The sequence below is a fragment of the Podarcis filfolensis genome, assembly GCF_964270895.1.
Source record: "Podarcis filfolensis genome assembly, chromosome: 6".
Lineage (NCBI taxonomy): Eukaryota > Metazoa > Chordata > Lepidosauria > Squamata > Lacertidae > Podarcis > Podarcis filfolensis.
This window is the reverse complement of record NC_139609.1, coordinates 37,435,041-37,449,087: the sequence shown is the minus strand read 5'-3', so window position 1 is coordinate 37,449,087 and position 14,047 is coordinate 37,435,041. Positions and strand designations below refer to the sequence as shown.

Sequence of the window (14,047 nt, the reverse complement as noted above, 5' to 3'; positions counted from 1 at the left end):
CGACTCATGAAAGTCTATTTTGCAATTGACAATGCTTCTTTTCAGTTAAATTTATTTGTTGAATGAAAAATACCAAATGCTGACAGTTTCATATACCATTTGTTTCTCTACAGTACATGAGGATCATAAAAGTATTCTTGAATTCTGTCAGTGTGCAGTTCTTTGAAATGTTAAAATACTTCTACAGGTCCTCGGGGCAGATATTTGGAAGGGTGTAGTTTTTTAAGTACGGTTCGTAGCTGCATCCGTTATGCTAAAAGTCAGGCTTTAATAATAGGTGCAACCTATTATGCTCGTTGAAGGTGCATGAAGGTGCAACCATCATGCTCGTTTGAAGAGTCCATGAAAGGTAACTGGGATGTTTATGTCCACTTCTGCCCTGGCGACTTCACTCATGTCCTTTGCACTCAAGATCAAAAGGTAGCCAGGCTTTGGTCCACTTCCAGGACTAATGACAATGCTCAGGACAACACCTGAACCAGAAATAAAAAGGAGTTACCTAGCTGAAGCAGCACCAGATACTTCAACAAATCTCCACTATATCATCCAAGAAAACTGCAACGACCATTAAACCAAAATCTGAACAAGTTTTCCATTATTCTATCAGTGAATATTTGTGTACAAGGTTTATTTTCTTGCAATTATTGTGTAAGACAGCTGGCATTCAAAGAAAGCCTTCCTAACTCACTGGAGAAAAGATGTGCATAGACTTGAATAAAGAAATAACATTACCATCATCCTCTTCCAGGGCATCTGGGTGTGAAACAAAGATTGGTTCAGAGGGATAGGCATCTGGTTCTTGCCATACCCATGTCTCTCTTGTTTTGATATTCATCTTGCAAAGCTAGAAAGAGATAAGGGTGGGGGACGATACTGAAGTTAATTTCTCCCTATTATATAAAGAGTTGTTAGTCAAACACTGACTTAACTCTCTAGATATTGCAAAATCATCACAAATTAAGACATACATTATTTTTACACAATGCGCTTGCTATTAGAATATGGTATGGGATGTTATCACAAAAATATGAAAATATGACAAAGTGATGGTCACTTTACCATATCAAAGCTGTGTTGAAAATTAACTCTTAGCCCAATAGATGACAAACTTTTTCTAACATGACTATGTTTTATCATGAGGTGTAAAAGGAGAACAGAAATTTTGTGAAGAATGGATTTAGCCCAGGGCACAAGAATAGACAGATATTTGGCTAGATGTTGAAATACAGTGTTCATAAATTAATGTCCGTATTGATGGATTATGTATCTGTGTTTATAAAGAGCGAAAGAATATATTTAGTACTATGAACACCTTTTAAATGCTGGGCTGAGAATCACTTTAAATATATTTCAGGTTTGAGTGAAACCAGATGACTTTTTGATTGGGCTTGATGTTAATATTAAGAGTCTCTTGAAGATAGTGTTAAAATTGCACTAAACTGTGTTGTCTTGCACATTCCTATTAATGCTGGCCCTGACCATATTAAGGAATCTTAATTTGCACCCATCTTAGCACATAATACTTACCCTGTCTGGAACAAAGTGATTCAATCCAAGTCCATATGCATATGTGTACGGTTTCCCAGAATACTTTGCATAGTTTATTTGTGGAAACTCAAAAGCTATAAAACAAAACACAAGAACATTTACAGGAATTAGTGAGTCATTTTTAGTCATTTATTTATTTAAAGCATTTTTATCCTGCCCTTCAGCCAAAAAATGCTCAGAGGGTGGCTTACAGATCACTTAAAAAACAAAAAACTACAATTCCTGCTACAATTTACAACTGAAAAAGATACAACACAAAAGGAAAATAGATTGGGAGGGAGGAGGAGATTTACTAGGCTGTCTTTGTTATTCTGGTTGAGGATGATCTTACCTTGACGGGGCCCTGAAAAAATAACTTCTGGCTCCAGCCAGATGGTTTCGTCACTGTGCAGAACTGCAGTAGCTGTTGTATTAGGCAATGTGATTAAGTTTTTGCCAGTGTCAGCCTAGGATAAAAAAAGGAAGCTAATGAAAAAGGTAGTGAGGAGGGAACATTTTTATGCTTTCTTACAGGATATGCTCCATTTTCCATCAGTACGAACAGTGCTACAAAAACCAACTTTGGACAAAAGTTTGCAGGTGGGAGCAAGTTTGATTCACAGAATAATAACAGGCACTGTTCTGTAGTGCTTTCTAATATACAGGCAGCTCCCCATTTATGTTCAATATGTGTGCAACCGTGTAAACGTGCATTGTGCTGAACCCGGAAGTGACCAGGAAACTTCATAAAGACGTCACTGAAACATTACTAAAAGGGCAGAATGGGGACAGGGTGGGGGCAGAATGGGGTGTTCACATTCTTTTTCAGTGGGTTTCAATTATACATGATTTCACAGATGTGTGCAGTGCCTTGGAACTAACCCCTGTGTAAATGGGACAGCCTGTAATGCAAACACACTGGTCATGCTACCCTAAAGCTGCCTCTGCCACAATGAGAGGCTAGGAGGGTGGAAACAAGAGAACAGGCATTTTCTGTAGTGGCCCCCACTTGTGGAATGCTCTCCCCAGGGAGGCTAGAACTCTATTTCACTACTGCAGGTACCTTCTCAATATTTAGGGGAAGGACGTATCGACGAACTTCAGGTTGAGGAGCTTTCTGGGCATTTTTCTTCACTTCTTCCCAGTTCTCCCGTAAATTGGCTAAATATAAGTAATTGTAAACGAACTCAAACCTGTAGGAGGAGAAAAGTATCAGCATTCAAATGTTGAAAGCAAGCAGTTAATGACATCTAACATGGTTTTGTTGTGACACCCTAGAAGCAAGAGATGGATTAAATTTCCTGAAGAGTCCTGGCCCACAAAATTTGTTTGACAAAAAAATTATACAGTAATTGCTGCATATAATAAAATATAGTGCACAACCAGTCTTTCAAAGTAGGTGGCATTAAAAAAAACAAAAAACTAGCAGAATTGAGCATGCAAACCTAAGGATCTAGAAACAGGATCCAGAAAATCAGTAAGACTTGGGCTTAAAGTGTTCGATTATTCAGCTGATCCCTTTGTCTCTGCAAAATTACTCCCAAGTATTAGGATATATTCCAGCATGCATATTTTATCACTCTTAAAAAAGAAAGCTGACAAAATCCTTCGGTATTTGACACATGCTGCTTGGATTTCTTCAGAGCTCTTTTGAGTGCTATGCAATGCTCAGGCTGTATTCAGGTGACCCTCCAAACCTCTGAATGATAGTTTGCTGCATTATTTGAGTGTTGCAGGAAGCTATGGTTTGATTAAACCACAAATAAACTTGGTAAGACACATGCACCAAAGAGGAGGAAGCATGCGAGCAAAGGGAATATTCCTCATCCTCCAAACTGCGGTTTGGAGAATCACCTGAAAGCAACCTTCTTGTCAATACCCACCCCTTCCATGTGCATAAATCCACAACCAGAAAACCGTGATCTTCATAGGTGTTGATGTGATGAAAAAGGTTAAAAGGTGAAGTCCTGAATTTGATGTTGAGGTACTTCTTTTTTTTCCTATCAGCTACATGCATCCATACCTGAAAAATAAATCACACTTGAACTGTGCGAACCCATAAAATAGCACCTACTGCTTTGTGCCCTTAGATAATATACTTTTAGGCCCTGGGGCATGTAAATTGCAGAGCAACATCACTTACCCCCATTTTTTCATTTGACTCAAAACAATCCATGTAGTTGGCACCCCAAAGACTCCAGGAAGAAAGAAACTTGAGCAAGTTGATTTTCACTGGTGTTTCCACAAATACGATGTAATTTGGAGTCATTCCAAAGCTGTTCAGAAATATAGTTGTGGGTTTTATTTCAGGAGACGCAGCATTTTGCATACATGAAAGTGTGCAATATTCAGCTGCATGCTGTTTCTTCCCGTTTTTAATTGCTAATTTACCGTAATTCAATCTTATCTGTCAGTAATAGACAAGGGCTTTGACATATGGGGCAAACAATTTGTTGTTAGAAATGTGTGCTTTCAAATTTGGATTGATTATATGAATGATATATTGGTCAGGGACATCATTAAAAGCTTTTAGAACATCAAAATGAGGAGTATCTACCTGAATACCAACCCTCTCCATGTGCTTATTTGCACTTCCAGAAAATACCTAATATGTAGGTTAGGCAGTACAAACATTTGAAGATGCTATTCTCTTTACTTGATCACATTATCTCTTTAGCAATGCTTTCCATGCTACATGTACTATAGAGGGAAATGAGGCAGATGGGGCCCGTCAACCTGGGAAGGGAGCCCATTTAAAAGAAGGAAAACTCTGATCCTAAACCTCCATTATCTTGTGAGATATGTTCAGGGAAGTAAACCCTACACAAATCCAGAGTTGAGTCCCTGAGACAGTTGGATGGCACCCTGTACGCCTCCTGGCAACTCCTGCTGCCAAACGTATTGCTCTGCTTTCCTTTGGACTACATCAGTGAAGCCGGGAGGGGGGTCTTGTCATCTGGGCAGCCCAGGACTTCCATACACACTGCCCAGGCTCGCGCCCCAGAGGTCTCTTCGGTGCTGCTAATGCAGCAAAAACAATGCAGGAGACAGCAGTTATGCGTTACCAGTCTCTGCAGTCATAGTAGGCGCTGTGATTCTTCAACCGTTTGACTTCACTCCCAGAGGTGCACTCCATTGTCTCTTGAGAGAGAGATGGGTGCTAACAATATTGCCCTTTTATATTAGCTGAAGTCATAATGTTTATATTGTTGGCTTATATTAGAGGGTGGAATTTACCTGTGCACATAAGATGGCTTGAACCTGTCACTGCAAGGAAACTGAACAATCACCTCACATTTGGTCATTGGATCTTTCTTATCTAAAAAGAATATATATATATATATAAGACACAATTCATCTGCTGATCTTGTACAAGCCAATGAATGAGAATTCCATACAAGAATAAGAAAATTGGTGCGATATATGAAAAAACGAAGGGTATCCAGCATAAATCATACTTGGGAGTAGACCCACTGAAACTAATGGACAGACCTAACTTAGGTCCATTAGTTTAAAGGGGTCTAACTCTGAGTAGAACTTAGTTACAACTCAATCATTCTGTCTTCAAACACAAGCACTGCTTCTCTGAAAATGAGCTCGTCATTACAAAAACCTCTTTTGATGCTTTTTTTGCAAAATACACACACACACACACAGAGCTTCTGACACTTTAGCTACTGTGTAAGAGAAGGAAAAGCGACAGAAATCATAGGAAAAGTGAGAAGTATTGCACTATGTGTAGCGGATAGATTTTACTCATAATGGAAAAGGAAAAATGCAGTCATATTCTAAGTACGCAGATGTTTTTTGGAAGTGAACAAACCTGCTTGCAGGGGAGGTATCCGTACAACGTTGTAGGCAAGGGAAAAATTCTTTCCAAAGCAGTTGCCCATATTGTAAACAGTTCCATCATTCTCAACGTGGGGGTGTGCTGTTACTCCATTGACAGAAACATATTTGCTGATATCCACCTGGAGAGCATAATAGAAAGATGCCTTAGAAGCATAGAATCATAGAGTTGGAAGAGACCACAAGGGCCATCGAGTCCAACCCCCTGCCAAGCAGGAAACACCATCAGAGCACTCCTGTTTAAAGACCTCCAAAGAAGGAGACTCCACCACACTCCTTGGCAGCAAATTCCACTGTCGAACAGCTCTTACTGTCAGGAAGTTCTTCCTAATGTTTAGGTGGAATCTTCTTTCTTGTAGTTTGGATCCATTGCTCCGTGTCCGCTTCTCTGGAGCAGCAGAAAACAACCTTTCTCCCTCCTCTATGTGACATCCTTTTATATATTTGAACATGGCTATCCTATCACCCCTTAACCTCCTCTTCTCCAGGCTAAACATGCCCAGCTCCCTTAGCCGTTCCTCATAAGGCATCGTTTCCAGGCCTTTGACCATTTTGGTTGCCCTCCTCTGGACACGTTCCAGTTGGTCCATACATTCATCTGGGCTTGACAGATGGATGGCAGCTAACAGATTGAGGTTGAATCCTGACAAGACAGAAGTACTGTTTTTGGGGGACGGGGCGGGCAGGTGTGGGGGACTCCCTGGTCCTGAATTGGGTAACTGTGCCCCTGAAGGACCAGGTGCACAGCCTGGGAGTCATATTGGACCAGGTGCACAGCCTGGGAGTCATATTGGACCAGGTGCACAGCCTGGGAGTCATTTTGGACCAGGTGCACAGCCTGGGAGTCATTTTGGACCAGGTGCACAGCCTGGGAGTCATCATGGTAGACAGCTGTCCATGGAGGCACAGGTCAATTCTGTGTCCAGGGCAGCTGTCTACCAGCTCCACCTGGTACCTTGTGGCTGAGACTCTACCTGCCTGCAGACTGTCTCACTAGAGTGGTGCATGCTCTGATTATCTCCCGCTTGGACGACTGCAATGCACTCTACGTGGGGCTATCTTTGAAGGTGACCCGGAAACTACAACTAAGCCAGAATGCGGCACCTAGACTGGTGACTCGGAGTGGCTGTGGGACCATAGAACACCGATCCTAAAGGATCTTCATTGGCTTCCAGTGCGTTTCCGAGCACAATTCAAAGTGTTGGTGCTGACCTTTAAAGCCCTAAACGCCCTCGGTCCTGTATACCTGAAGGAGCATCTCCACCCCCATTGTTCAGCCTGGACACTGAGATCCAGTGCCGAGGGCCTTCTGGCCGTTTCCTCACTGCGAGAAATGAGGTTGCAGGGAACCAGGCAGAGGGCTTTCTTGGTAGTGGCGCCCACCCTGTCGAACACCCTCCCATCAGATGTCAAGGAAATAAACAACTAACTTTTAGAAGGCATCTGAAGGCAGCACTGTATCAAGAACTTTTTAATGTTTGTTGTTTTAGTATGTTCTGATATATGGTATGAGCTGCCCAGAGTGGCTGGGGAAAGCCAGACAAATGGGTGGGGTATAAATAATAAAATTATTATGACACAAAAAATCTAAAAAGAAACCATTTGCTGGGGGGGGGATTCAAACTGATAAACAAGGAATATGACATTTTAAAAGAGGTTTGATATTGTCCAGTTCCCCTGACTTGGTAATATAATCCCCCTTCAACTGGGACTGGATGGGCCTGTTGGAAAGCCAAGGCTTGTACCAACTGCAAATAAGATGAGAAGGTAAGATGACTCCTCCAAATCCACTTTGTGCCTGTGTCTTGAGTCCTTGATTATTCACAGAATGATTTTGAATACTGTAGTAGCCCCTACACACATTGGGCTGGATCCAGAGTTCCTATAAGCAGAGTTCCACTCACAGGAAATCCCTGCTACAGGAAGGGGAAAAAGACTGTTCTTCCCCAGCCCCCACCAATTCTTCTCTGCACAGTTCCCTGAAAAGGTTGAGTAGTCACCTGAAAAAGTTTCCCCTTCCTCCAGCCGGAGGACACCTTCTGCTAGATTTCAGCCCTATAGAATTTCCTAATCGGAGGCAATCACTGTAGAAAAAAGTTCTACATACTTGGAAATATATGAAGTTATGATGCAATGTTATTTTGCCATAAATGTATGTTTCACATTGACATTGCAACATGTCCTTGTAGCTAATTTTGATAAACACACTGTTGCTAAGACATAACTATTTATGCAGTTTTTTCATGCACAAAAACTATCTCTTGCAATGAAAAACAACCCGACTCTAATCTCTTAATGATGGCATTGTCCTGTCCTTTGGTACCACCTATAAGAAGGTCTGCCTGCTCGTACCAGCTGTGATATATTTATAGCAAATTCTGTAAAACTACTGGTCTCTTTATAGCTCTTGCTGAAGCACGACATCTATAAAGCTAACACGGCCACTTTACGATGTCATAAATCCAGTTATGAATGCCCCACAAGTGGTAGTAACCAGAAGAATGTCATTGGAATGTCATTTGGCTCTGGCATAAATACCAAAAATGTCCGTGTTTGCATGATATTTACTAGTGCATTCTGAGAGCACAGACGTTGCAAAGTATTTATTGAAGTATTCCAATGTCTGGACTAGATTCTAATGGGGAGAGAGGTCTGACATGTAGGAACTCTGCCACAGACCTCATATACAGCCAGACAGTTCTCTAATACCAGCTGCACTGGCTCCCGGTGGAGTACAGGATCAGGTTTAAGGTGCTGGTTTTAACCTTTAAAGCCCTATACGGCCTAGGACCCTCGTACCTACGGGACCGCCTCTCCTGGTATGTCCCACGGAGGACCTTACGGTCTTCAAATAAAGACATCTTGAAGGTCCCAAGCCACAGAGAGGTTAGGCTGGCCTCAACTAGAGCCAGGCCTTTTTCGGCTGTGGCTCCGATCTGGTGGAACACTCTGTCATGAGAGACTAGGGCTCTGCGGGACTTGACATCTTTCCGCAGGGCCTGCAAGACAGAGCTGTTCCACCAGGCCTTTGGCCAGGGCACAGCCTGACTCCCTCCAACGGCAATCTTTGCGGAGCTCTGGCCCAATGGTTACCATTGGTTTGATTTAAATTAATTTTATAATGAATGATTTTAGAGTGTTGTGTTGTGTCGTACTGTTGTACTGTTTTATTGTTGTTAGCCGCCCTGAGCCTGGCTTCGGCTGGGGAGGGCGGGATATAAATAATTTTTATTATTATTATTATTATTATTAATCAAGTATTGTGTTGCAGGTGCAGACTGTGCATCACCAAAAGCATTTTTTCCTTTTCCTTTTTTGCATTTCTCCTCAAACTTTGCTTCCATCCATCCATCTATCTATTATCTATCATCTATCTATCTATCTATCTATCTATCTATCTATCTATCTATCTATCATCATATCTCTCTCTCTCTCTCTCTATCATATCTATCATCTATCTATCTATCTATCTATCTATCTATCTATCTATCTATCTATCTATCATCTAATCTATCCATATGTATCTCTCTCTCTTTTTTTTACCTTTTTAATTGTTTCCAGATTCTCTGGGTTAATTTTTGTTATGAAGTTTGTCTCGGTACAGGCATAAAAATCTTCACCCACGGGGTACACATTCACCAGGGCATTGTCGGTGACCTCCACACCTTGGAAGTATGAAAAAAACCTGCCAAACAGAACCAACAAGGACACTAGATTATTTCTTCTGGTGGGGGAAAAAAAAGAACACGGCTTCATCCCCTACAATATGCCTTTGTTTTGTCACCTGGAAAATATATTCTTGCATGGATCTGGGTAAGCATAGGTGCCAAATTCTGTAATCACGACTCTTTTCTCAGTCATTGCCCTTACATAGGCATCGGTCCGGATAAACCTATAGAGAAGGAAGAAAGGTGGTTTTGGTCTGGTATGTTGGAGCCCTCAGGTCACCTAGGACGAGTGCGCTTCCCATGCCACCTGTCACATGCTCCAGGTATGTCATATATCTGCTCAAACGACCCCAACTATATGGATGGAAGTTACAGACATTGTCAAGAAGCGACAAAGGAGTAACCACCAGAGTGGAGTCCCTGTGCTGTTACCAGCAATGTGTGAATAAGGATGGAAGTAGAAGAGGCATGGAACAAGTTCTCGAAAAGGCTGGGGTGGAGGTGGGGAGCTATGTGCCGGACAGAGTAAGCCAACCCTAAGCGCCCTTGTTGCCCGAACTCTGGATTTTATTAACCCCTGACATTTCAATGTTTACCATGCTATGCAATCCTTAACGCTATTGTCCAGAAAGCCTGGGAGGCAGATCGCCGATCCCCATTTCATAGAACATAAAATATAGCCAAAATGCATTATTAGCTCTGGAACAGAATGTTTTAAAAAGTCAGTTTGATTTGGACAAGCCTTGGGCTTGCTATCGGTGGGGAAGGCCGAGTAGTAAAAATGGAGATGCTTACCTCCTGTGATAAGTGACATGCCCCTCCTTGAAGTCAAACTTGTGAAGAAGTGCTTGGCCATCAAACAAATGATAAAATGGTTCTGAGCCAACTTCAAATAAACCCGGCCCGCATCTGAGTAAACTGCCTCTGAGCCAGACTGGAATCCTGCCTATTGAAATGATAGCAAAAAGCGCCGTCACATATTTAAGCAATAAAAGGGCCCATGGGAGATGCCAACTGTGTTCAACTAAGAAATCAGGCTGCTAAGCGGTCTCAAGTTTTCCCTTATTCTTTGTATCAATATATTTGTGAGGGTTGAGGGGAGGCCTAGCTCCTCAGGGCTGGTCACCTCTCACAGAATCAAATTGACAATGGTGGCCGCTGAGAAAAGAAGACTAAGGTTGGAAAACATGAGGGTGGTAATTTCCCACCTCATCTTCTGCCCCACAGGTTGCCTTCCCAGATGCTGCTGCAAGTGAAGGACAGCATGAGGCCTGGTCCCACCCAACATACGCTCACACTGTGCCAAGCCAACACAGACAGATTGTAAGGCAGCAGCTGATTTTTAGAAACCATTAAAAAGCAGTAAATTGTCAGTTGCTTGGATAAACATATTTTCCCCTCTGACTGGGCAATGATTGGGAAGGGATAGCAAATTTGGGTTTTCTGCCTCAGGGACCATAACGACTCTGGGGAGGAACATCACAGAGCTTCTCCAAGGTACTACAGATTCTAGCTATTATTTCACTTACATTACATGAACCCCAAGAATAGGGCTAAATAAATACATTTGTTATCCAGCAAAAAAAAAAAAAAAAAGAAGATTTGATGTTCTGTTTAGAAGATGTTTACCAAACTTAGAAGTCTACTTCTACACTGAAGAAAGCCTCACTGTACAAAGGCCAGAGAGTGGGGAGAGCAAAGTTTTGTTTCGTGGAAGGCGTTTGAAAGAAGGGCATGTCCAGAGATTTGTTGCTTTGTTACAGTATTGAATTTCTATTGCGATGTTCTTGGACTGTCAGGTTAACTTGAATGGCATTTAATTAGTCCAGGTATGCAGCTGGATTGCAGGGCTTGTGACGATTAGGTCAACAATTTCAATTTGTGGATTTTCAACATGAGGCTATGGAAATGCAATATTTGACTTTAATTAAATAAACTAGTATGACAACAAAGAACACCCAAGGTTTCTTCAACTCCCCCTCTGAATCTCCCCCGCCCCCCGCTCCATAAAGGTTTGCTCATGAAGGAAGATAGCACACTGGGGCAATCTGGAAAGAAAGCATTAGAAATCCACATACCCGTGACATTAGCAGTTATTGGTGAGGAGAGTTCCTCCACGGTCTCAAAGAGCTTCTTGTATCCACCTGCTGGATGTTCAACTCTGAAGGGTGTTAAGAAAACAAAGGGTGAGCAAGTCCTTCCAACTATTGGATGAAGGTTAGAACAGAGCTATACATTCGACAAGAATTGTTTTGACCAGCATAAATAGGAGGCAAGGTAACTTGAGATGAAATGTATCATTGTGCCACGCCCCCTCCCCCGGATAAAATTGGTAGTTTTTAGAGAAATGTGGCGATATCCACTTGGTAGAACAGGTTGTGGCCAAGTGAGAGTGCTGAATATATTTCCAGAAAGTGGAATCGGCACAGCATTCCTCCAGCCAAATGCAAGCTTCCCCATGACCAAATCACATTGAACATGGACTGAAGGCACAGATTACTCATCCTCACAAGTGCCAGGCATCATGTTCCAGAAACTCTGTGATCCTGCTCTCACCACAGGGTGAACTCTCCTGTTCCAATACCCTCCCAACACATGTTGGTCACAACTCGAAGAACTAGGCTTGCAATGGATTAAGCTTTAACAATAAAAATCACAAAATGAGGAGTCCAGCTTTACTACTGTTTACTACTGCCCTGCCACAATAATTTGTGGATTCTTGTTAGAATATCATGCATGCCCCATAGGCAGCAGCAGCAGCAGCATGTGAAGACTGACTCTTTGCTTCTGATAAATTTGCTAGCTGCAAGAATCTAGTGACATTATCACACTTTACTGGGTTGACATTTAAACTCTATGCAAAGCAAAGCCCAGGGAAAGGTACTTACTGGCTGGCCATTTTCTCCCCAGGAAAGGATTTGGACTTCCCTGAGCCAAATGCAGAGTACGGCAGTCGGAGATGTGTGCTGGGTATTTATATGAAGGTTAGGTTTTACTGACGGGAGCAACAGCTTTATGGAAACATATGAGCCAATCAGCTGGGCCCTGGGGAACAGAAGCATCTTTCACCACTCAAATCCTCCCGAAGCTTTATGAGATTTCACCCCGCTGCTCAAGAGAGGCCTTTGAATGTTTTCCAGAGACCTAAATCCCCATGCAGAAGTGGATTACAATGAAACAACAAGGGGAAAGAAAGTGGACTATAGTCACACAGCCTGTAACGTGCTCGCTGCTTGGCACAAAACCTTTGCCCCATTACCCAAACCTCCAGCTTGGAGGAACTGGCCCTCAGCACACTGCTGGCTCCAGGAGACTGGACTACATAGGCTGCCAGACGCCCCATTTTATGTAACAGAGAGTCTCTGATGGACACGAGAAGCAGAAGATTGCAGCAGCTGCCAATGGCACCTGTCCTTAAATCCAATCACAGCTGTGTAGGTTACACTTCATTATACACCAAAACAATTTTGTAAAGGTCTGTTTTAAAAGAGGAATCTCTGCCTCCTCCCAAATTAAAAAAAAGGTTTTATTAAAAACACTGCATCTGTATTTGGACAACAGCACAAACACCTATGTCAGTTATCTGTTCAGTTTTTAGCATCAGAGCAAGCAATGTGAAGCCTCTGAAAGTGAATTAGAAGGTCATGCATGGACTGTAGCCATATAACTTTTACTCAGTCAACCCACTGAAATTCTTAGTTCTATGTGATGAATGTTGGTTGATTTCAACTCCTTGTTTCCTTTTCTCAATTTTGGCAGCAAGCGATTTGCCCAGAGCAACCTTTGACAACCTGATGCATTCAAGATGTTTGGGAGCCCAAGTCCCATGGTGGCTGGAGCTGCGAGAATCTGTAGTCCAAAACAGTTGAAAGGCACCAGGGTTCGGGAAAGGCTGGCTTAGAGACTATAAAATACACAAATTATCATACTGCATTGGACTAAGGCATGCAGGCTTTGGGGCTATACAGAACTATTAACTGTAGTTCTTAGAAATAGACTATTGTATTTATGGGAATAGTACAAGTTAAAACAGATTGTTACTCTCTCAAACATTGTGAGCATTGTGCCTCTGTTGCAAAACACACATGGTTTCTTAATAGGTATCAGAGAAGAGAATATTACCAAACAAATCTTTAATTCCCAGTAATCGTTTTTCTTGGGCAATTAAGCTGCAAAGGCTACATTCTTATAGGTGTTTAAGCTTTGCTTATATGGAACTATAAAGTGTGGTAGGTCTGCCATAAAGAATATGACTTGAAAGCGTAAAGGACTCAGATAAAATATACCTGAAAATTATTGTTGTTGTTCCCGTTTGCCTTCCTATGTTATTTTCCAAAAAGACTTTGAAGCCAATTCTGTGAAACACTGTTCTAACCTTGAAGAAATGCTCAGTAGTGCTGAAAACATTAGTTAGCTGCTGTATGATAGCTCTTGCAACTTAATTAACATTAATTAAATTTGGCGGAAGTGAATGAATCTCTGATACAAAGGCACTGAAGGCATGTGTTGCAAGTGTAGCCAAAGGCTATAAAATGGTAGGGATCATGAAGAGAGGATGGGAATGGGCATATTAAATTATCAGGAATACTGGCACATTCCATAGGAAATATCTGTCACACATAAAAAGATAGCAAATAGTGGCTTAGAAGGATTGACAGCCTCAGGGCTAAGAGAAAAAAGGGATAAACCTATCAAACTTTCACATGGAAATGAAGGTATCTAAAAACCCAGTATGATGGCTACACCCAATGTGCGATGAAAAATAACCCACATCATAAAAGACTCAGAACAAGCAGGTTACCTCACAATTATTGCAATAACTCAGAGCATCTTTGGTCTTTAGAACTGCCCCATCAAATGCTGTTACAATTTGGGGCCTTCCATTTACCACTGCAGCCTTTAAACATTGCTCATACTACGATAATCTAAATTCAGTGTTAAGCGTCAGAAAAGGTACTCCATATAGTCTTCCATTTGCTACGATATTTAACTCCTTAAGTGCA

The 14,047-nt window shown here is 41.9% G+C and overlaps 1 protein-coding gene across 1 annotated transcript; it reads right to left on the bottom strand.

Annotated features, from left to right (window-relative positions):
* Positions 1 to 35: 35 nt before the first annotated feature.
* Positions 36 to 14,042, bottom strand: RPE65 (retinoid isomerohydrolase RPE65). Its single transcript, XM_083621174.1, has 14 exons — positions 11,933 to 14,042; positions 11,123 to 11,205; positions 9,840 to 9,990; positions 9,161 to 9,268; positions 8,920 to 9,061; positions 5,351 to 5,498; positions 4,765 to 4,846; positions 3,671 to 3,803; positions 3,411 to 3,550; positions 2,591 to 2,720; positions 1,880 to 1,994; positions 1,528 to 1,622; positions 733 to 844; positions 36 to 473 (listed from the first exon to the last, which is right to left on the bottom strand). The coding sequence occupies exons 1-14, from the start codon at positions 11,941 to 11,943 to the stop codon at positions 322 to 324; spliced, it is 1,602 nt and encodes a 533-aa protein (XP_083477300.1). The 5' UTR covers positions 11,944 to 14,042; the 3' UTR covers positions 36 to 321.
* Between the last annotated feature and the right edge of the window lie 5 nt (positions 14,043 to 14,047).